Source organism: Argopecten irradians, chromosome 8 (genome assembly GCF_041381155.1).
Source record: "Argopecten irradians isolate NY chromosome 8, Ai_NY, whole genome shotgun sequence".
In the NCBI taxonomy this organism is placed as follows: Eukaryota; Metazoa; Mollusca; class Bivalvia; order Pectinida; family Pectinidae; genus Argopecten; species Argopecten irradians.
This window is the reverse complement of record NC_091141.1, coordinates 12550021-12573979: the sequence shown is the minus strand read 5'-3', so window position 1 is coordinate 12573979 and position 23959 is coordinate 12550021. Positions and strand designations below refer to the sequence as shown.

The 23959-nt window shown below is 35.6% G+C and overlaps 2 protein-coding genes across 2 annotated transcripts; both read left to right on the top strand.

Annotated features, from left to right (window-relative positions):
* Positions 1 to 301: 301 nt before the first annotated feature.
* On the top strand, positions 302 to 9768 carry LOC138328997 (putative beta-hexosaminidase). Its single transcript, XM_069275696.1, has 9 exons — positions 302 to 356; positions 3298 to 3996; positions 4619 to 5058; positions 5777 to 6583; positions 6930 to 7176; positions 7664 to 7931; positions 8424 to 8588; positions 8827 to 8875; positions 9298 to 9768. Exons 1-9 carry the CDS (start codon positions 302 to 304, stop codon positions 9766 to 9768), a joined length of 3201 nt encoding a protein of 1066 aa, XP_069131797.1.
* Positions 9769 to 11676: 1908 nt separating this feature from the next.
* On the top strand, positions 11677 to 22543 carry LOC138329403 (putative beta-hexosaminidase). Its single transcript, XM_069276366.1, has 9 exons — positions 11677 to 11788; positions 16050 to 16778; positions 17144 to 17565; positions 18000 to 18734; positions 19181 to 19418; positions 20631 to 20910; positions 21244 to 21420; positions 21791 to 21839; positions 22074 to 22543. Exons 1-9 carry the CDS (start codon positions 11677 to 11679, stop codon positions 22263 to 22265), a joined length of 2934 nt encoding a protein of 977 aa, XP_069132467.1. The 3' UTR covers positions 22266 to 22543.
* Positions 22544 to 23959: the final 1416 nt, after the last annotated feature.

The following is a 23959-nucleotide window of genomic DNA, read 5'->3' as shown; positions in this document are numbered from 1 at the left end:
TATTTGCCATGCAACACCACATTAGCAGTTTGTAGTATTTATGTATATACATGGTATTTCTAGACTAGCTACTTTACTGTCTCCAATATCAAAATTTTTATCAGAAGAGCGTCTGGATATCAGAAAAAAAGTAACCAATAAAACTGACTTTTTATAGTTAACATCGCATGATCATTATCAAATGTCAAATGTGGTCGGCCTCACATTAATTGCCATAAACTTGGTCTGTCACGTGACCAGTCACTAATGGCTGTATTCAGGGAAGTTTGACTTGTTTTGTTATGTAGCCAAATCCTCAATCATGGCTTCCAAAATCTGTGGCCTCCTTTGTTTGCTTCTCCTAGCGAGCCTAGTCGGTAAGTGTTTACTGATTAATGTGTGAATATGCTCTTGTTATATATTACACAATTTTAAATAAGTTAAGTTAAAAATCACGTACTAACCGCATTGTTTGAAACATTACATATAAATGAATAACGGTAAAACATGAAACATTATTTTTTTAATTTCTTTCCTTTTTCCCCGTTGTTTTGATGTCACCAACATCATAAATTTCATTCCATTGGAATATATCGTATTTTCTGCAAAAAATAGGTTTCGTAACGAAAGCTTGACAGGCAGTTTTTACAAGGAAAAGAATACATGCTTTATTATGTAAAAACAAGAGGTTTATGGTCGATTGTCCCGACATTTAGGAGACGGAAACATAATTTTCAACTTACATACGTCTACGTAAATATCGACTGTTGGGTAAGCTACGAGGAAACATTATTGAGTTTAAAAGCAAGATGTCATCGAAAAAGGTTAAAATTGATAATAACATTAAATGAACATCAAAATCCTGTTAAAGTATTTCGCAACCCAATGATTATATCTCCGTGTTGGCTTATGAAAAATCATTATTACGGCTCTTAATACCTTTATCATGAAAGGCATTATCTATTGAAACTGGTCTAGGAGCGAAAAATAGAAATAATTTAAAGTAAAATCAAAAGAGAAAAAATAAATTATGCACACATAATAAAAAAAATGTAAGAACATGTGATACTTGAAATCTTGGCTTCTGATGGACGCAAAAATGTAACGAAGAAGAAATAAAACCGATATAAAAGGAATTCTACGCAAAAATTGTGAATTTTAAACAGTACTAAGTATTTATAATGCTCATCCAATAGTTATTTTTTATTGTTTTGACGAGATATAAATGGTAAAATATAGGAATTAATTAATTAGTACTTGCTGTTTTCTTCGACAAACATTCCTTGTTCACAGAAATACGCAACTGCACAGGGTATTGTACAGTATGTATTGTTTTATTAAAAACATAGCGCAATGCCAATAGCGCAGTCATTATCATTTAGATAAGTACATTAACGTTAAATTTGTTTTAAGGATGTACTCCTCTGAGAAGTCAAAATTTTCTTGTATTAAACTTTTTTTCTCATATAGATTTTTGGAAAGAAGAGTTCATACCATGAAAGAAAATGAAAGAAAAATCATATGTCCGTGTGCTCGTTTTTGAGCTACTGTCACTCAAAGATACCTAGTTGACAAAATATTGGATTTTATGGGAATTTTGCCGTTTTGACCATATACACAAGATATTAAAGCCATAATTTCCTAATGAGGTGTTTGATATGTATTTATGTTTGTAGAATTTATTTTCCAGTAGTCTTCTTTTAAAATATACCAGTTTTGATCAAAAAGACCAATATTTTTTCTCAGAATAACAAGATATGCTACCCCTACCCCTTAATTTTGAGCTACAAAATGCACCATTTTCAGCCATTTTTGCCAAATCTAACCCTTTATAGAAAAAGCTCTGGTATTAAACTTTTGTTAATATTTTGCATATCAATAGGAAAAGGGTTGTTCTTTCAGAATCAGGCAGCAAAATGGGGGGTCCGTGTGCTTACTTTTTTGCCTCACTTGAATATTTGTTATTTTTCAGTATTTTAGAGTAAAAATTAAAAGTGCTCAAATTACTATTAAATGTAAAAATAAAGTGAAAAAAGTGAATCATTTCATACATTAATGCTCAATATTTTAATTATCACGAACCAAGTAAAGATTTACAGCAAAAATTAGCTCAATACAGCTAAAAATGCTAGTGCAGTGATGATTTAAGTAAAAACAATTTCAGTAAAAAATGGTAAAACTGTGGCTCTACTTGAAGCGAAAAAAGACACAATTTCAAAATGGCCGCCAAATGGGCCATTTCTTAAAATCCCCGTATAAAAAAATCTGCTAAAGTTAGAACTGTAATTTTTTGACAAAATTTGCAACTGGCAACTTGCTACAGATTTTGATAAATTGTATATGAAAATCTCATAACTTCTTTGATCTTTGTCGAAACGAGACTTCAACGGGACTGAAACCTCAGAAGAATACATCCTTAATATTGTATGAATTACAGGAAGCTAATTTTAATTTACTTGGACGTTTCAGCATGTGGTTATCTTCTCCTGATTATAATTTAAAACTGTTCACGATGTCACAATGGGCACGCTCTCCACCTATAGACTAATTCGTCACGTGTCCAGATTTACATTTTTGTATGCTCGCGATAGGATACATCAGCGCAAATTTAATGAGAACTTTCTTTCGCGACCGCTAAATTTCGCGATTTCAGTTCCAAATCGATTTCTTGGGGATTACTTTTCGCGTATTTAAAACCTATATTGAAATATCTTTAAATACTATCGAACTAAAAGATAATTCTCGGAGATTAACTTTCGCAATTTAACCTTAAATTTGTATTTCTTGTTATTTCACCATCATAAACTCTCATAAAACATACATTGTGTGAATATGGATGTTTATATTTGATGCAGATCCTATTGACAGAGCGGTAAATGTCTCATGAAATATCACCCGTTTTAAAAGAACCGTCAGTCAATGTCATGTTTCAAACTTTCGGAAAACCAAGTTGCATCATACGATCGACATCGGCAATACCCGTACAGATCGGAATAGATCGGAACAGTTCGGATATTTCCGAGCTATTTTAGTCATGTACACGTTACAAATCAATACTTAAATTCAATTGTTTAATAACTTGGCGAAAACAAACTTTACAAAAGTCGGTAAATATCGAAAGTTTAAAACTAAGAGAGGCGGGGGGAAATATGTAGAACACACTAAATAATTTTCTATGCCAAAACTACGACAAGTCACAGACCATAAAACTTAACCACGAAAATCGCGAAAGTTAATTGCATGCGAAAGACAAATAAGCAAAATTCCCCACATCAATAATAATTCCACTTTTACAGTAATATTTTTTCTTTTTCCCAGGTGTAACATTAGGAGATATAGAGACATTAGCCAAAGACCTAAAGGTCCTTTATTACCTGATCAACCATAACCCTGGCGGATCATACTACTCTGCTATTATACTCACAAACAACGGCCCCTCGCCGTTAGATCAAAGTGGAAACTGGAGTCTATATGTATGCCACGAAAACCTTATAGAATTCAAACGATTTAACTATGATACTGGAGAGTACTATTTCCCTACTATACGGGGAGGTTTTTCACTAGAGCACGTGACTGGGTGTATGTATAAATTTACTCCAGATATTCATACATTTGGTTCTATAGAACCGGGAAAAAGTAGATACATCACTTTCTTAACATCAGCTTCTATTTCTGGTAAAAACGATATATATCCAAATTTCTATATCGCTAACGAAACACATTCAGTTGTCATAGAAAATACGAAAGATGACATAAATCGAGATCTTGTTGGACCCTTTCAAAACCTGTTCCAATATACTAGAAATCCACCACGAGACATGGAGCTTCCGGTCTCACTATCCAGACGATATGCTGCACTGTATAACACCACCTATCCCATCCCCAATTCCGGTGACATCCTACCCACACCTAGATATAAGTACGAGTCAGAACAGAGGAAGGTATACATGAACTCAACTTGGAAAATTGATGCCAGAAATGATGCCCGTCTATCCGAATTAGTAGCCTATTTCACAGGTGAGAATGAAGAAAAATTGTAGAGAAACGACAAGGTAAACAGACAAAGAAATCTTACTAATAACTTTATGTAGTCATCCTTTAATTGTTGCCGTTATAACGAATTTCTTACTAGGATATCTGCTTTTAAAGTTATAGTAAAAATACTAGACCATCTGCAGTAAAGCTTCTGTAAAAATGGCAGATGCATTTTTGTAATGATTTATTCAAGAGACTTCGTATACTGTGTGATTTCTATTTTTTATAAATATTCGAATAAAAAACATTGAGGTAAATTTATATAAAAATTTAATATTGATCTTCTTCCATAAAAATTATAATGTAAGTTAGAACGTTAAAACACTGATGCTAATATACTCCAACACTAGTGACAAGTTGGTCTATAAAGATACCACCGTCAACTTCCTCAGAAGCGATGATCGATATAGCGGAACGGGGCACAAGTCCTTTGAAAGAATTTTTGAAAGAAAATGCTATGACATGACAAACGTTGCTAAATTATGCAGTGATAATGTTGTTTTTATTTTGTATTCTTGTTATTTATTTTATATAATTTGTTATTTGTGTTGTATAAATTGTTATTCGTGTTGTATGTGTCGATATTCATATTTATTTTGTATAGGTACTCTAGATATGACAGAGACCACCAGTCCACTGTTACATAATGTTATCCTGATCCAACTGAAGGACGCCCCATCTATAGAGAACGCTGAGGAGTGGTATAATATGACAATCAGTGCCGGTCATTCGTATGTCCATATCGTTGGCAATAAAACTCACGGCATCCTCAACGGCTTCCAAACACTGCTACATCTTATCGAAAAGGAACAACACCCAACCCTCGGTAGACAGCTGGTGGTTCCTGAAATGAAGGTGGTGGACTCGCCAAGGTTCAAATACAGAGGACTTCAACTTGATACTGCATCTAACTTTGTTAACATAACAACCATTCGGAAGCTTCTTCACGTCTTGGCCTTCCTGAAATTAAACAAACTTCAGCTGTTGTTAGCCAACGATTATGCTGTTCGGCTTGAAATAACATCCATGCCTGATTTTCATACGGTATGTTTACGTATACAAAACAAAAGGTAATGCATTTAGTTCATTTTCGTAAGTGATATATGACGATCTGTTCGTCGAGTGAACACACCGTTATATACCACTCACTCGAATGAATGAACACCAAGATTTCTGCTTATCGTCCTTCTGTTACCGTCATAACATATATTTCACTCTTTCAAACATGGACGATATCAACCTCACGGTAAAATTGATTTCATATATTACTTTTATATTAATGAAAACATAATGACCACATGTTGATGAATGTTGCAACAAAAGGTTTGAATAAAGAAATAATTGATTTAATATCAAAAGTGTGAAAACATATTACAGCTATCTTTGTAATTGTATGTGTCTTTAGAATATTTATTTTGCTTCTAATATTGGACGTATTTCGTCATAGGCGGTTACCTGCAATATGTAGAAGATTCAATGAATTGTTAGAGGTATAATACAATCCATTTACTTATCAGGCAAAAGGAGGCAAATTCATTATTCAAAAAATATATCAGCAAACCATTCGAACACTAACTGACACACGGGTTAAAAAAGAATAATTACACATCTTCTTTAATAATGAAAAGAAACATCGCGAAAACCACTTTTTAAATTTGATATTGCTGTCTCTTTATCAATATAATTACAAATTCAAATAATGTGTTGTGACGCAAAAACATTTTTTTTTCAAAACGTTGAAACTGTTTTGTTTTCGTTTCAGATAGGTTCGAAAAGATGTCACGATGAGACCGAAGAATCTTGTCTGTTTTCTCAGCTGGGATCCGATCCCGCCGGGGATGGACTAGGATCTGGATTTTATACTGCTCAGGAATATAAAGACCTCCTTTCTTTGGCAAAGCAGCTACACATTGAAATTATTCCGATGTGGAGTTTCGACAGCAACATGAGAGCTTCAGAAATAGCTATGAGAGTCTATAGTAAGGCTACCAATGACAGCACAATGGATTGGAGCCTCCCACAGCTGGATAAGACGGCTGGACTGAAACCAAATATGTTCAGAATAGGAAATGTTGATCCATGTGCAGAAGAAACGGAGAGATTTATCAGAAAAATAGTATCGACTATAAAGTCCTATCATGCCGATGCTGGTTATCCTCTAAGGACGTTCGGCGTGGGTGGCGAGGACACAGACGTCGATACGTGGCTGAACAAGTGTGCAGCAAGAAACATTTCTAACAACCTGAAGCACCCGTACATCAAGAGAAAAGTTGGGTTCACCCAGATGCTGTCGAGGATCGCTGCAGACAACAACATCGCCATAAACGCCTACGATAACTTATTTACGGCATTTCCTAACAAATGTCGTAATCCAAATGACTGTCCAAACTGGTTTGTTCCTTTCAACATAACCAAATGGTATCCGAAAGACTTTCAGTTAACCGTCACCCACAGGGATCCAAAAGTGTTATTTTTAACAAGACTCCAAATGCGCCCTCCTAATGCTACGAGTACAAAATCTATTGATAGGGAAACGAAATTAAGGACTTTCCAGAAAAATGGATATAAGGTAATATCGATCATGCCAAATATTGCAATATTTCAAAATATCATCGCATCAATCAACGATGGTAATTTTTATATTTATTGGTTAATCATGAAAAATGAAAATATTTTTTTTAAACATTTTGTAATATACATATGATACACATATGATAATATTTTACACATTCTAGCTGTGTTTTGTATAATTTTGAAACAGTTTTGGTTGCTTTCGCTTCCTTATGTTACCTATAAGTATCCATAAAACAAATGCTGAATGCTTCCTTTTCTTCCTTTCGTCCGGACTTAGAATGGGTACATTACTCTATGTGTCTGTTTAATACTGTTTTTCATTATTCAACGACTTATTGCAGTCCATCATTTCCATGCTTGACGCACACGATCTGTCCATCAAAGAAGAGCCCGGACCATATACTCCAGGAGAGATGCCGTATGACAGGTCTCATATTCCAATCCAGGACGTGTTTGGTGCTTGGCCAGAGGCTATGTGTTGCTCTAGGTACGCGTGTCCGCCAGTAACGGGGCCGGCAGGGTACAAATTTGCACACGGTCAGTCTCCGCCAGTCTGCGTAGAGGACCCAAACGATCCAGGGCCTTTAGGTAACCAATTTCATTCTAAAGGAAGAATATATAGACGACTGTTTTCACGATGATTAAGTAGGTGAATTCTAGTAAGAATTGTATTATTTTTCAATTTTATGTAATGACGATAACAATTATGTTGTTGCCTTTTTATTTCATCAAACCCAGTTCTAAAATCACATTACAATATATCCAATCTAACTAAAAATAGACATGTAACAACTCACCGATGAATTTGTAGGCGACATGCTGATTGGCTCATCATAAGGGTCATGGTGAAATGACCCTAAACGGGGTGATGTTAGATCTTTTATTGGAGCGTATCGTAGATCATCGTTAGTGGAGCGAAATTAGAAGTCTAATTTTAATTAGATTGTATGATATCTTGCTTACCGCCATGCTTTATCTAACATGTATAGATACATACATTAGATAATACAATACTATATCATAATTTTTAATTTCGCCAATAAAATTCAACTCTTATAAACCTTATTTTACCCAGGAATGCAGGCGACAGTATCCACCACGAAAGTGTTAGATGAAGAACAACTATTCCAACTCCTTTTTCCACGTCTAATCGCCTTCGCAGAAAGAGCCTGGCGCCGTGCTCCCTGGGAAAACACTGTACGGAGACCTATTAAAAACATGACGGAAGCAGCAATGGAGGAAAGGAAGGATTTCCTGAAATTTAAAGCTATTCTTGGAGCCAAGACCTTGCCTAAACTGGACATGTTCAAGGTCGGCTATTATCTGGCACCTCCCGGAGCAGTGTAAGACGCTATTGTTACACCTAAAATGAGGTTTTAGGTCAAAATCCGGTAATTTAGAGTTATTATTGGTATTAACGATATGTAGCCAATATTTACCGTCGGAAATCTACTTGTATGAAATATTCAAGACATGCCATCCAATCGTGGATCTATAATACACACAGACAATGCCATTTATACCACATATCAATTTATAGGTAGATAATTGGGTTCTAGAATAATTGAAGGAGACCTATATTTTCTAAAGATCCAATATTCATAACTAAAGCGATTTGTCTGTTTTTTGCTTTAGTTTTGTTTTTTATTATCATTTTATTTGCTGTTTGATTTTTATTATTCCTTTATGCTATATTTGTATTCATTTCATTTTTATTCATTGCATTTTGTTATTTGTTTTTATCAAAATAAACAGCAAATTTATTGATTCTCTTGAAAAGTATCTTTACTGAAAGTAGATGTATTTAACAACTTATTTAATTTTGGCAATTACAGTCTGGTGAATGCCACTGCTGACCCTAATGACCCCGATAGGAGTATACACTGGGTGACAGATTATCCCGGGTTTACGGCTCAAGTAAAGACGGACTACATGGCGGACTTTGAGGACATTGTGGACAATAAAGTGTACAGGGGAATGTTGCTGGAATTTAGGACGAGGTAATGTCTTTCACGTTCATAACGCACTAACTTTGCATTGTTACAAGATCAAGAACAATGAATTATACAAACATTTATAAGAAAAAGAATGTTAATATTTCATTCAAACGTAAAATCACCCTTTATCGTATAAACTAAAATTTGATTACAAAAAAAAATATCATAAAGAGCAAGAATACATTACATGCAATAACAGTACTTTATTAGTTTCATGGGTAATGCTATTTTTGTATTTCAGGAACAACGATTCCACACGGCTTAGTAGAATAGAGAGATTGTCAACTCTAGTAAGTATTTATTATTGAAGACTTGGCTTTCTCAGTGAAAATATAGCTTTTCTAGCAAGTTAGATTTTCTTGTTTTCGCCGAAACCTTTCTTTACGGTTCTAAACGTTGATTAATCTAGTCTTTTTTCAAAATGTATTGCACTCTGGCCGTACATTATATGTCTAATTCTGATTCCTATGCTAGGCTAAATTCGAGTTTATGTATGGTCAACTCACGTTGTATATATAAGTCTTAAAGCATTTTAATGGTATTTATCTATTTCCATTTTGTACAGTTTATTCTGCCTGTTGCATGTATATAATCTAAAGAATTCTGATGAATTAATACGTGTTTTTGTGTTTATAGCTACATTGTATATCGTCAAAAAATTAGGACTAACTTGTATGATAGGTCAAGTATAACTTTCTATTTTGTTTACCAGCACACTGACCCATATGCCAGTGAATATAAAGCCATTATGAACAACTTTACAAGGAGTCCTGCTCTGATGTTCCCTATCCAGTTAATGTTCGGACATGTAGCTGATCCCACGGGCCGATTCTCTTTCGCCATGACAGACGATATCCCATTGTACTACGACACGGATTTCCGGAGGTACTTTAACCAGACGGGGTTTGCAGCATTTCAAGCACGGAAACCCATATTGCTGGCGCGGCAACAGCTGCAGATAGCCATTGTGGAACAGTATCGATGGGAACGACAACTCCGAATGTTGGCAGCGTCTATAGCATCACGCCAAGGTCAGAACATAACGTCTCAAGGTCATGTAAACACTAAACCCACGGACATTGGTGATAGCATAACCAATCAACAAAGTAACAATGGTCCAGTAATTCAAAGTGAACCAACTGTACCTGGGAAGTCGAGCGGCCCGACTCCTTCAGCAGGCTGATCAGATAGAAACTGTTCGGAATGAGAGATGATATTTGGCTACCTCAACTGTATAATACCAATGTATAACAGTATTTTATGGCGTATGTGATGGATTTAAGGCATCTGTTGTGATTTATTGCGTTATCTATTCATACCACTATTTCAGCGGACAGAAGATATTCTACACGTCGTATAATGTATTAAATCACAATTAAAAAAGTGCAGACGTCCATAATTGGTTTTCAGTTTAACATATTCTTTCATCATTTCCTTTTGGGGAAGTATGAAGGATAGTTTATTTATGTTATATATATATATATATATATATTGCTAATAATGAAGTTACGATAGCATGAACACAGTTAGATGTTGTATTACTAGAAGTGTTTGTGTGTAGCATAGTGTAGAGTTTCTAAATAAGATATACATGAATTTTCCCATCCATATTTTTCATAGACCCATATATGATTAACATGAGTATAATAAAATAGGAGTGACAAGTGTATCAAATAGTTTTCAAGTCAATTGTCTTGTCTTTACTAGGATATGGTTTTTTCATGATGTTTACCTGTGCTGTCAGTGTTGTGATCGTAGAACTTTTGTTATTTTAGTAAAACATACCTATTCCATCCTGACCAACCTTTTAGTCTACCTATTTCTCACCTCAAATTCCAAACGTTTGCTAGACTTGAAGACACCCAGATATTCTAGTAACCTTTACAGTCGTTGTCCTATAACAGTAAGGAAACAACCAGTGACCAATTCGTGCAATACAGGAAGTCGTTTACAATGTATGCTGAATACCCTCGAATGTCAGTGGATATTTTTGGAATGATAAAGGGACGGTCGAATATCATTAATATTTATTTGTAGGTAATTTTTTTGATGAATATATAATTTTAAAGATAATACCTTTCAATGATGCATCAGAGGAAACCCATGTGCTAAGGAAGCAAGCGAAAACGTCCCGGATATAGACGTACACATCTAGATCAAATCTTGATACAGCTTCACAAACCTATCGGCAGTCATAGCTTGTGAATTTGTGACTGAAATTTCCTTAATATATACTTTGGTCTGAAGTTCAGACAGATAAACCAAATCATTCTCACTCTTCGACTACTGTAATTTGATATGGTTCTACTAAGATACATGTTCTTTAATGTGTGTGTAAGTGTCGACAGGAGGCGTGCAGAGTGCTGATTAAACAAGTTTTGTCTTGAACAAGTGATATGGCATACCCCAATACAAAACAGAGCAATGCGTCATATAATATTTCCATATTCACGTATACTTTGATAAATACGGCACCTTTTGTGGTTATTAATACATTATTTCTGACAAAACTGAATTCGTTAATCCGGAATATATAATTAGAATCATTTGCGCTGTAATGATTTTTTGTAATACAATTGTACATACGTCAAAAACTATCCTGATTTTAAGAAACATTTAAACATGTTTTCCGCTGTGTAATAAAACTGGAAAATAATAGTTCTGAAATTGTTTAACAGTAACTGCCATCACATCAATTTTTATGCAAGTGCTTGTCTTAATATAGTAAATAAACATATACACATTCTTACCTAAACGGTACATTGGTAGATATATATATATATATAGTAACATTAGTGAAGGTCATGTGTTAATGTCCGGCGTGACGTCATAACAAGTGCGCATTTTGAAATCAACCCCATCATAGTTACAGACCCGTACAGAACCGGTGTCCATCTCGTACGTTGACCAAAACATATGATGTTTGGACTGACCACTACGAACCAGGTAAGCTCGGACTTTGATGACGTCACTGACGGTTTGATGGTCAGTTGTCCGCCCGGCTTTTTATTTATTTATGGAGCTGTCAGGGGACAAACGACCAGTGTGACGCAGCAACATTTGGGGTCAAGCCATCAACTGGACGTATATAATGCTGGCCGGACCGTCCACTCGTTCACTCCGTCCGCCATTCCGGCCAGACCAGAAGTTGACCATGAAGGTCAAGTTATATATCCCATTCCTATTAGTGGCATTGAATGTCGGTAAGTTGCAATATTTCAAAAATATTTTCATTTTGATATTTAGGTGGATTTGGGTGGATTTTTTCTCATTTTATTTTACTCTAGGCTATGGTAAAGAGGGCTTGGACCGCGCCATTTCAGTTTTGTTTTAATGTCCACATCGGTTCAGAATACTCATTGAGTATCAGTCATGGTGGCGTCCTCTCAAAATTTTTACATCATATTGACGTTTTGATATTTATAATTTCTTTTGATTTTTCATATCTTTATGAACATTTCCTTTCATTTTTGCAAATATATTTTCCCAGAACTTCATAGCATACGATGCCGGTTTCTGTCTAACACGTGTATAGCATGGACACAGCAGTCTAAATGTACTATTGGATATAGAGTACATGTCAAATGTACTCAGTCATTCTATCATCCGTTTGATCGAGGTCATAAAATGTATGCAAACATTGCCTAGAATGATTAATGAGGTGTTTAGGGAAAGTCTTACAAAAATATTGCGGTTTTATTTTTTTTTTATTTTTTTTTCTTATGTTTTTTTTTTAAATATGCATTTTTCTTTATAGGTTTTATCGATATTTTTCCATATTCGATGCAAATTGATTTAATGTATATATTTAAAATATTTCATTTAACATTTTTTCCGCAGATATACATTTTGTATTACATATGTTGGGTTTTTTTCTCAATCGAGTAAGACACAATTTAAAGGCCCACTACCTTTCCGAAACGGCTTTTGATTTTTAAAATGGAAATGTAAAACGAGATTGATAATTTTGTAGAGTCGCAAAAGTTATCAACTTACCGGTAATGCTACACTTATCATCACCTTCTGGACAATTTGATTGAAATAAATAAAATGTTAATTTTCATATCGCGGGTCGTCTTATGTTTCCCGCCGTCGGCCTAAATGCCGCGCGGTAGTTGATTATCACTGCCCCAGAAGGCAAAACAGTGAAATGAAACCCAACTGTTATCACATATTACGCAGGATATCTTGCATAAGCTTCATGTTATAACCTTATCTTAGGCCATCAATATATATTTGCTTATGTTATCTATGATTTTTAGAAACCTTTAAATTTTGCTCCGGACAGGTAGTGGGCTTTTAAGACGGATTCGAATTGAATGAGAAACGATAGTGTCTTATACAGGTGTGTGTTTCTATCTATCATATCTTGTGCTAGACAAATGCCTGTGTGTTTCTATCTATCATATCGTGTGCTACACAAATGCCTGTGTGTTTCTATATATCATATCTTGTACTAGACTAATACTTTGTGTATATCTTCATATCTTGTACTAGACTAATGCCTGTGTGTTTCTATATATCATATCTTGTACTAGACTATCTGTGTTCTATGTAGCACTAGACTAATACATGTTTGTTTATATCATATCTGTACTATAATGCTGTGTACTAGACATATACTTGTATGTTTTTTATATATCATATCTTGTACTAGTAACCTGTTGTGTACAAGGCTAACACCTGTGTGTGTGTATATCTATCATATCTTGTACTATCTTGTACTTATATTATCATATCTAATGCCTGTGTGTTTCTATATATCATATCTTGTACTAGGCTAACACCTGTGTGTGTATATCTATCATATCTTGAATTAGACTTACACTTGTGTGTGTATATCTATCATATCTTGTACTAGACTTATACTTGTATGTTTATATATATCATATCTTGTGCTACACAAATGCCTGTGTGTGTACATCTATCATATCTTGTACTAGACTAACACCTGTGTGTGTACATCTATCATATCTTGTACTAGACTAATACTTGTATATTTATATCTATCATATCTTGAGCTAGAATATTCACTCTCTTTCTTTCAAAAGCTGTTATGGATTTGCATTTAGATGTTGTCTAATCTGATACAGTTATGTGAATATAGGTATATAATAATGATATGCTTCAGTATGCACGAGCAAATACATCAATATACCTGTAGTGTAGTGTAGTTGTTTATCTTACCTGTCGGAACAAACATATCTGACAGGTACATTAGCCGCCTGACAGGGCTACATCAGTAGGATGACGTCACAAAATAACATTATGACGTAATAACACGCGTTAACAAATCACCATTATCCTTTGAACCACTGATCGATACTGATCGTTGACGACTGTTACGTAAACAAGACAAGGTGCCCGTCTGTACATCAATCATATATATCATTCTATTGCCCTATCAAGGAAGATACATGTAGGTTAGCTGTTGGCTTTCAATGTAATTACCATTAACGCTTCATCATATTGTCATTATTTTGGAAACGTGTTTGTAAATAAGAAAAGTACATTGTTCATGATATCACTGGTTTCCACTGGGCAAGTTGTACTCTGTGCTAAAATACTCCACTGACGTTGCCATTAGGAATATCATGTACATGGATAACACACATGTGCATGATGATCATTAATAATCCTTTTTATTGATTCTGTTTTTACTTTTACTTTTTATACTTTATTTTGTTTTATTCTGCTGTCGATTTTAATTTTCATAGCTAATTTTATACATATTACGCATATGAGACATTATTTTATTGAAATAGTTACATATTAATTAAGTATTTCTACGCCAAAATATTTCTGAATCGTGACGAGGGGTGCCTTTTTTATCAGTGTAAACATATAAACATACATGTCACCTAAAATACAATGTACCTAGAATTCAGGTTAGTTGCGTGCATCTTATACGAATACCTCACATACAACGATCTATCAGTTTTAGTTTACATCTCAGCCTGCGAAGTTCACAGAGTGCAAAGTTTTATCTTTTGAAGCCAAACTACAACTAAACACAGATTTTATATGCTCTTCACACAACCTAAATATCAGATTACGACTAATTCAGCTTTATATATGTAGCATCTCCCTTCTTTCTTGGAATTTAATAAGTATGTAATAGACCCTGCTGATATACATGTATACTAAGTCTAAATTTGCTGAGTAGTGGTTTCGCTCTCTGAGAGTATCCACATTTGTTATAATGATGAAATACGACAAATGTTAAAAGCGATGTTCTGCTACATGCATAGACATTACGGAAATGCTCACTCTACAACACGCTTCCTAAATTTGCCTCAAGCATTATCTTTGTAACAATAAAATACACGTTCATATATCTTGCCCAGATTATTCCTCCATCGTACATTGTTAATGTACCGCTATATTCCCTTAATGTCAGCTGAACAGACGGTTATCATTGACGATGGACCACGTACTGCCTCAGGCGACATCGTCCGGCCTGTCACCGGCTCGTTACGACCGGACGGGATAATTAATGCACTGTTTTCTACAGACATATATTTCAACCAAACGGATCACATGTCAAACTCCCATCTATATCACGTGGTTTTTTTTTACTTGTTTGGCTGACTTCTCTGTCAAAATAAACATTTTTATTAAGATTTTATAAACAAAATATCACCATTTCATGAGACGATGACTCACTATCTAACAGTTTTAAATTAGATACACTTTATCTCAATCAAGGTTGACCTTTAAATTTAAGGTCATGTCAGATGTAGACAGAAACTACATGGAAAGTCAATATCGTTCTTTATAACACTGAACCCGTATTAATTTCTATTATGTTAAACAAATTCTCATAAATCAGCTTTTTCTGAAATAATTTTTCCTTATTTATTAATAATTTCCGGTTCATTTTCGAACAATTACGTTAACTTTTACAAAAGGCGTAATGAAGGGCTGTTTGGTCTTTGTAGATATTTTTTGTTAAGATTAAATCAATTACTGCAAATACTTAAATTTCACTCGTTTTTGTATTATCGGCGAATAGTCTAAACGAAAATCACGTTGGAAAGTAATGGTGTTTTATACTATCGCCATGGTTTCTAATAAGATCGTCTCTTGTATGCTTATTGATTCTCATCTATTCATTCTCATCATTTGATTCCCAACCTTCCTCTAAAGGTGATTATACTGGTACTATTTTAATTAGTGTTGTCCTCAGATGATCTATGCTTCTTGAAATTGGTTCCAGAATATGCAAAAAAGCTACCATCAATGAAGCAACCTTCGCCGTAATATAGCAATTTTAGCAATAATTTACTGTACCTGCTTAAACTGGGGATATTTTCATTCACGAGTTATCTTTCTTCTTACCATGCCTTCTGACATATCTTCATATACGAGTTGTCTTTCTTCCCACAAAACTACTTTACACCATACATTTGGTATAACATTGCTCTATACGAGTTTCTATACGAGTTCTCTTTCTTTTTACAGCTCTCCTGCTTGCAGTCGATGTTGAGCAGCTGGCCAAGGAAATAACGATTACTTATGATGTAGACCGTCACAACCCACCCAGTCCAGTGTACGGAAACTCTTTCCTGGCCAATATATCGATAGCTAACGTCGGTAATAACACTATCCCTGCCTCAGGCTGGAGTCTATACTTCTGCCATAACCCACTGATACAACCCTTGTATTACAACACCTCCGCCGCACAGTACTTCGGAGGGGGACTCATTCTATCTGGAAACATAACCCTAACGCACGTTAAAGGATGTATGTTTAAATTTGAGCCATATATTGGTAAAAATCCGGCTTACCAATCGCAGCCCTTGTATCCTGGCGAGTCCCGCAATGTGTCGTTCCTGTCGTCAAATACAGCCGTCAGTCGTTATGATGTTTACCCCAACTGGTACTTGTCAAACGGTACCCACACCGCAATTATACAAAACACACAAACTGACGTCCCACATTTCGTCACACCACATAACACCTTCCTGAAGTGGATGAGAAGTGTCCCTACTGACTTGTACGGGACACCCCTCGGTCTATGGAACCGATACACTGGGTACAACTTTACAGCGGTCAACGCTACCAAATATTCCGTCATCCCTACCCCCCTGGAGCAAAAAATGAAGCCGGGGAAAGTTAACGTCAACAACAAATGGTCGATCGACAGGGACCGCGATGGGCGCCTGACCGGAGTGGCAACCTACCTCAAAAGTATGATACCAGTATCTGTTTTCGTTAACATATATTTCCCTTTTTTCATCTGAACTGATCGTATTGGGACAAATCTTTTAGTCGTTTTTGATAAGGCTCCTGGTAAAGCTTTGATGGCGTCTTCAAATTAGCGACTATAATTCAGATATATATGTGGAAAATTTATCATCCCATTGAGTGGTTATATATCTATATTAAAATTATTTTACCTCAAAGTTCAATAGAATTAATTTGAACATTATCAGAATGCATCTTTGAAAAAATGCTCACAAAATGGAAATTCTCCGTGTAGACTAATTATTGTGGTTATCATGCATATTCGGTAGTATAACTTATGCTTTGCAATGTGATCTTTCTTTGTGCAGAATCCATCAGTGGAATAACTATCAAGAACAAGAAGCGTGGCAGCAAAGACGTCATTCAGCTATACATTCGTAGAAACAGGCCAGCCAGCGAGAGTCCAGAACGCTACCTCCTTCGAGTAAAAGCCATACCTCCTAGGATAGAGATAGGCGGTAACACCGTGCATGGGGTATTCAACGGTATCCAAACTCTCTTCAGTCTTCTTGCATTCGACGGCACCGTCCAGGAGATGGAAATTTCAGACGAACCCAGATTCCCGTACAGAGGAGTTATGTTGGATGTGGCGAGCAACTTTTACCCCAAGTCAACAATCATCAAACTTTTAAATGTAATGGCTTTATACAAACTGAACAAACTTCAGCTCAAACTTGCCAACAACGAAGGCTGGCGAATTGATATACCGGACATTCCCGAGCTTGCAGAGGTACGGTTAATATTTTATTTTGTAGTTTAGTCCCTGCTAGTATCATTTATATTCTTAAACAAGAACCATACATTGGTACTGGTCATTAATTCGTTTTATGGAGATTATCGGGTTTTGCAGGCTATTTCTCTTATGATTTAAACAAAGCATTTTCGCAATATACATGCAATGTAATTGCTTCATTAGTTTCACAATGCTCAAATGTTCAATGGTTTTCTATTCCATTTTAAAGGATCATTGTTATTACAAGAATACACCAAATTAGTGCATACAACGACATGGATTGTACCAATGATAACATGTAAAGCCTGTAAAGTTTTCATAAACGAAAAAACAACAACATATAATTATGGTCTAATGAATCGAGTAGCATATGAAGCCTATAATGATTTCCCGAAAGAATATTAGCAATCTGACATTTTGCTTTCTTTCAGATTGGTGGACGCCGCTGTCATGATCTCAACGAGACGTCATGTCTATTCAGCCAACTGGGCTCCGGGCCGGAAAACACCACATCTGGATCAGGGTATTATACAGGAAATGACTATATGGACATTTTAAAAGCCGCCAAAAGAAGGCATATTGAGGTAATTCCTTTGATCAACTTCGGTGGAAAAGCTCGTGCAGCAATTGTAGCTATGAAGGCATACGAAAATAGAACTGGAGACCGAAGCATGCAAATCTTCGATCCTGCGGATGATGTACACTATATGACAGAAGATTTATACAGTGATGCGGTTATCAATCCTTGTATACCGACGGTAGACGCTTTTTACACCAAGATCCTGAAGGCAATGGTCGGGTACCATGCTAGAGCCAAGTCCCCGCTTACATTAATTAACGTCGGAGGCCATGATGTCCCTGCTGCGTCCCGGATAAACTCAACATATTGTAAAGCACTGAACCTCACCGGACCGGATCCGTTTATGTTGATGAAAGTAAACTACACGACTCGTCTTGCGAACATTTCCTCATCACTTGGGGTAAACATGGGTGGCGTTGAGGATTTCTTCAGTGCCTGGCCAACCAATGACGAAAGAGGCGGCATCCTGGTCCCATTCAGTCGTTCTCGTTTCCCTGGCAACATCGAGCTTTATCCTGTTGTGACCAACTCATTTGACCCTATGACATTCCAGAGGGCACAAGTAATGGCCAATGTTGGCTACAAGGTAGGCCATCACATTTCTTGGTGATGATTGTTACAAATTTTCAAAACATTTCCCCGAAAACAGACATTTTTGTTTTTGTCTTTTTGCCTTACTGACCCAATTAGACACACTATTATAACAAGATACATGAGACTAAGTGAATAAGGTCAGTGAATGTTGCAAGACCCCAAACCTTCAACGCTCACTACAGTCAAATAGTAGTCAATTCTATTTCTTCAAATCAAAACATTATTTTACCTTAAAATTTTGAAAAGACAAATTTTACAAAAACATAAAAAATCAGAAAAATTAGAAAAAAATTGCAAATTTGCTTGTTAATGATCAGATTGAATTTTGAGAAGGAAATAAAACACGAAAAAATCGGTGGGCGGTCTAAATAGGATGCAAATGTAATACGTGTCGAAAAAGGTGTTTTGAAGTGAGAATTGTGAACGTCCTTTTTCCAGGTAATCCTATCCCCTGCTGACTATGTTAGTTTGGACCACGCGCCAGAGCCCGACCCTCACATCCCTGGATCCTACTGGGCAATCCGACATATACAAGCTACGAGGGTATTTAATTACTTACCTGATAATCGCTGCTGTAACCTGAATCCTGATGAGTTTAGATACGGGAAGTTCACACCTAACGGTTGTATCGATACTGACGACTGCGTGCCACTCGATTACCCAGGAAACATAACAGGTAAGGATGGGAGTCCTCACGTGTTTCACCTGATTTGAATTACTCAGGAAACATAACAGGTAAGGATGGGAGTCCTCACGTGTTCCACCTGATTTGAATTACTCAGGAAACATAACAGGTAAGGGTGGGAGTCATCACGTGTTCCATCTGATTTGAATTACCGTACGGTATGGACGGTGATTTTAGCAGGTCATTGTTTTTCTTCATGATTTGAATTTACCAATTTAAATTTCGTGATTTAGTGTTAAAAAGAAGCCATTTAACCGTTTCGTATTAGTTCATTTATATAGTCTACGTTACCGCTTCAACGAACCTACAAATTACGTAAAGATATTAAAATAACCGCCTAAACCTGTTATATACAAATAAAAATATGTAATTTATAATGGAACAAAATGTAGAAACAAAACAAATCTTTGTTGTTTGTTTTCTAAGACAGGAGATTTTCTTTTTGATCTGTTTTGTTAGGTGAGGACATCTCGCGTTTTATTTGTCTGCATTTTATGTTTGCGTGATTTTTGTTTTTATTTTAAAACAACATAGGGAATAGCATAGCTCGTTAAGTCAGCGCTGATGAAGTGTCACTTCAAAATTTATTAAACGTGTAACTAATTCTAAGTTTGTTATCGCCTAAGTGTTTAAAAATATCATTCTTTGTTGCTAATTACTCTAACTGTGATTCTTTGGGTTATCATTACGTGGATGTTTTGTAACCATCAAAAAACCCATAAAGCTTGAAAGTTTGTTTTGGACGATTACCCGCCAGGGAACTATCCCACCTCCCTTTCTCTGACGATTACCCGCCAGGGAACTATCCCACCTCCCTTTCTCTGACGTTTCAAGCGCTATCAAAACGTCATTATCGTTTACCAGTTCAAATCATTTTTTTATATCTTCAATGTGTACACGGAACATAATGTGCTTCTTGACAATACAGATCACACACATAATGAAAATGTATTGAAGTAAATAAATAATATATTTTAACATTTGCTTTCTTACTTCAAATTTTTGAAAACATTTAACGGTAAAAATCTGTAACAAAAATAGTTCCGTTAAAGCATCACCAGTTAAATTTTAAAGTAAAGAAATAATGATAAATACTGTATAATCAATAAGAAAACATTTGTCTTAAATATGTATGCAAATATATTTTGAGGCCAAAATATTATTCAAAAAACATATTTTCAAAATATGTCTTTCTTATTTCAGGAATGCAAGCACAGATTTTAACGCCTAAGATTCGTAACGAGGAACATCTCTTTGGACTGATGTTTCCACGGTTGCTGGCCTTCGCGGAGCGCGCGTGGCACAAGGCCGACTGGGAGTCGTCTTACGTTGGCCGTTATAATAGATCCATGCCCTTTGTGCCTCCTAACCTCCAGGCCCAGAATGATGACTGGGTTCGCTTTGCTAGTATAGTCGGTCATAAGGAGTTAAGACGTCTCGAGGCTTATACTATACCTCACCGAATACCTCCTCCCGGTGTCCAGTGAGTGATTATCTTAACTTTATTTAGAAACAGCAAATATTGAAATCACAAATAGATAAATTTGGCATGAACGAAAATACTATATGTTATATGTTTTGGTGAGTTTTTTAACCTTAACATTAGAAATGACATAAATTTCTTATTTTTTTTGTTCCATTATCTTCCAATATCCATTGGCATTTCCTTATTTTCCCCTCTTTTCCTGGTCATTATTACCAGATGTCAATAATTGGCGAAATTCCGTTTAGAATCTCAGTCTGTTATAACCCCATTTTAATTATATTTCGAAAGAAGTTTGTTAACCAAGGTTAACCAACCTTTGTTATATTTCAGCGTCGACCCTCAGTTTTATGATCCTTTTGACGGAAAGAACAAGAGCGTCATACTGACCGATGTCCAATACCCCGGACTTGTACCACAGGTATATGGAGCCAATGGTCAATGGGCAGACCTCGGACCAATCACGGATATAACCAACCTGACTATCTCTACTCTGACCTTCAGGACAAGGTAGGCACTGGAATGACCATTAGATGGCATGCTACAGATACTATCCCTTGATTTCTTGGTTAGATATTGTCAATGCAATGATGCATAAGAAGAGCATTAGGCCCATGCAAATTATAAAATTAGAGGAGAAAGTTTTTGTTCCTAACCCTATCCTTTGCTTTATTCCATTTTTTTCGAATGCTATCCTCATATATCTCGTTAAAAATGGAAAGAATAAGATTTCTTGAAACGTTTATTGTTAAGACCATGTAGTGTCACCTCGTTGGAATAACCTACAATGTGATCAAGAGTGTGAAATATCACTTCATATTTAAAAACGCAAATTATTGATATAACACTTAATTCATTATTTGCATTTTATGCATTATAGAAACGCTGCTGGGAACAGATTCAGTGAAATGGAAGGACTCGATCTCAAGGTAAGTGTTTGATAGCAGATCATTGTCATAATAAAGAAACAAAGATCAAAGTTAGAAACAGTAGCGAAACTAGTTCGCTTAGAACACAAGAATTTAATGCTTTTTTCAAAATATTTTTCCTGGAACATGAGCTGTTAAATGATGGATGGAGTATCATAATATCTTGTTACACATTCCCGTCCACTTGTTAAATTAAGCAAGTTAAGCAAATATTTTTTTTCTTTTATTTTACAGGTTCCGAATGCTTATATTGCTCAATTGATCGCCAATGGTATAATGTACAATCCACGAATGATAACAGGAATGAGACAAACTGTTCCATCAGTACCGGTGTCCACAACCAAGCCAACAACCCCGGGTGTCACGCTTTCCTCTAAATCACGCAAATCCACTACAAAATCAAAAGGCAAAGTAGCGAGCCGATGAGAATACAGCTAGTACCCTCTCGGGCCTCTCCTATCCAGTGTCTTACAATGTTTCTGCAAATGGAGTAAAACGTTTCAAAAATATGTGGTTTCTTCCGCAACTGTAAGTGCTGTTCAGTGTTTACAATATCATCTTCTCAGAGTCACGTGTCTAAGACACATTGACGTCATATTTAATCACGTGACTGTCCAGCTCTCCGTATCCCTTGGAATGTCATGTGCACATAACACGAATGGTTTTAGTAGAATAGTTTTTTGTAATAAAATTATGGTATGAAAGTATTGTTTTATGTTTTGTGTTACCAAAATACCAAAAAAGAATATCTGTTACTCGATTTGAGGACAGAGAAGCAACTGATCCTTTCCTTTTATACCTAGTTAATTATCAAAGAATTAATTAATTGCCTAGAGAAAGTCTTCTATTCATGTTTCATTAGCAACACCATGTATATTTGCTTTTATGAAGAATTTGATTACCGTCAAACTTATCTCAGCGACCACCTGTATACTAAGACCACTTTCTAAGTGTCTGTCCCAAATGCTAAATTTCAACACAATTTTCTGTTTTGTGTAAAAAGACCACTTTATAAAACATACAAAGTATGTTTCTTGATCCATTGGGTAGTCTTTACTGAATGGTGTGACTGTAATGCCCTCCATTAATCTATAAATATAATGGAAATGTGTTATTTAAAATGATAATCACGAAAGTGTATTTTTCACTTAATATTAAAAAGAACATCCGTGCATATTTCTCATGTAAAATAAAAAAAAATCAATCTATACAAAGTCAACATGTGGTGACATGTAATGCTGACTGTACAGATGTGTCGTGTAATTGACATCCAGGGGCACGTAAAATATAAAGTGGATGTTTTATAGAGAAAGCAGTTTTCTTTATCTAGTTCACACCCAATAAAAGCATCTATTTGAGAGTTTCATTCCACATGGATATTACACACAGTTATAACATTTTTCATTGATTTATTATATGAAACTGTTATGTGAATAAGTCTTATTTTAGTGTCATATTTATAATTGAATCAGGATGTTAGAAAACTCTGATGTTTGTTGCATCTCCTATTAGTGTTATTCCCTTAGAATGGATAAAAAAGAGCCAAGGTGTGAGACACGAATGTCGGGTTTAAAACCTACATAACAGTTTATTTCTGTTTTACACTCCTGGAGGGGATGTTGAATTACATTACTTGCATTACGATACGGTTGTGTTATCCTGCTATGACAAAGTAATGCTGTGTGTATGGAACATTAAGACTATAACAATGTTAAGAATCTTGATGGCTATGAATATCTTGGAGATAATTTTATACGTAAGATTAGGCCAAAAAAATATGTCTGTTAGGGTTACATTGGCAAAAAAATAGGGTCGGTTGGTCGGGAGATTTTTTCCCCTTTTTTGTGTGTGTCTTTCACTCTAAACTGATGGCCGGAACCGGAGTCTGAGATCGAAATCCCGACTTTTTAATGTTTTTTTTTTCGTAGAAAAGTGGAAAAACAAATTTGGGTCGGGGTAAAAAAAAAAAGAAAGACGCGGATTTATAGAGAAAGTCCCCAAATAATACGTAACTTCCGGTAAGCGAATTCATTACATTCCTCACCACCCTGTTAAGAAAGATTCCGCTGCCACACCCATAAGTATAGTATACGACTGTGGCTGTAAACAGAACAGAACAT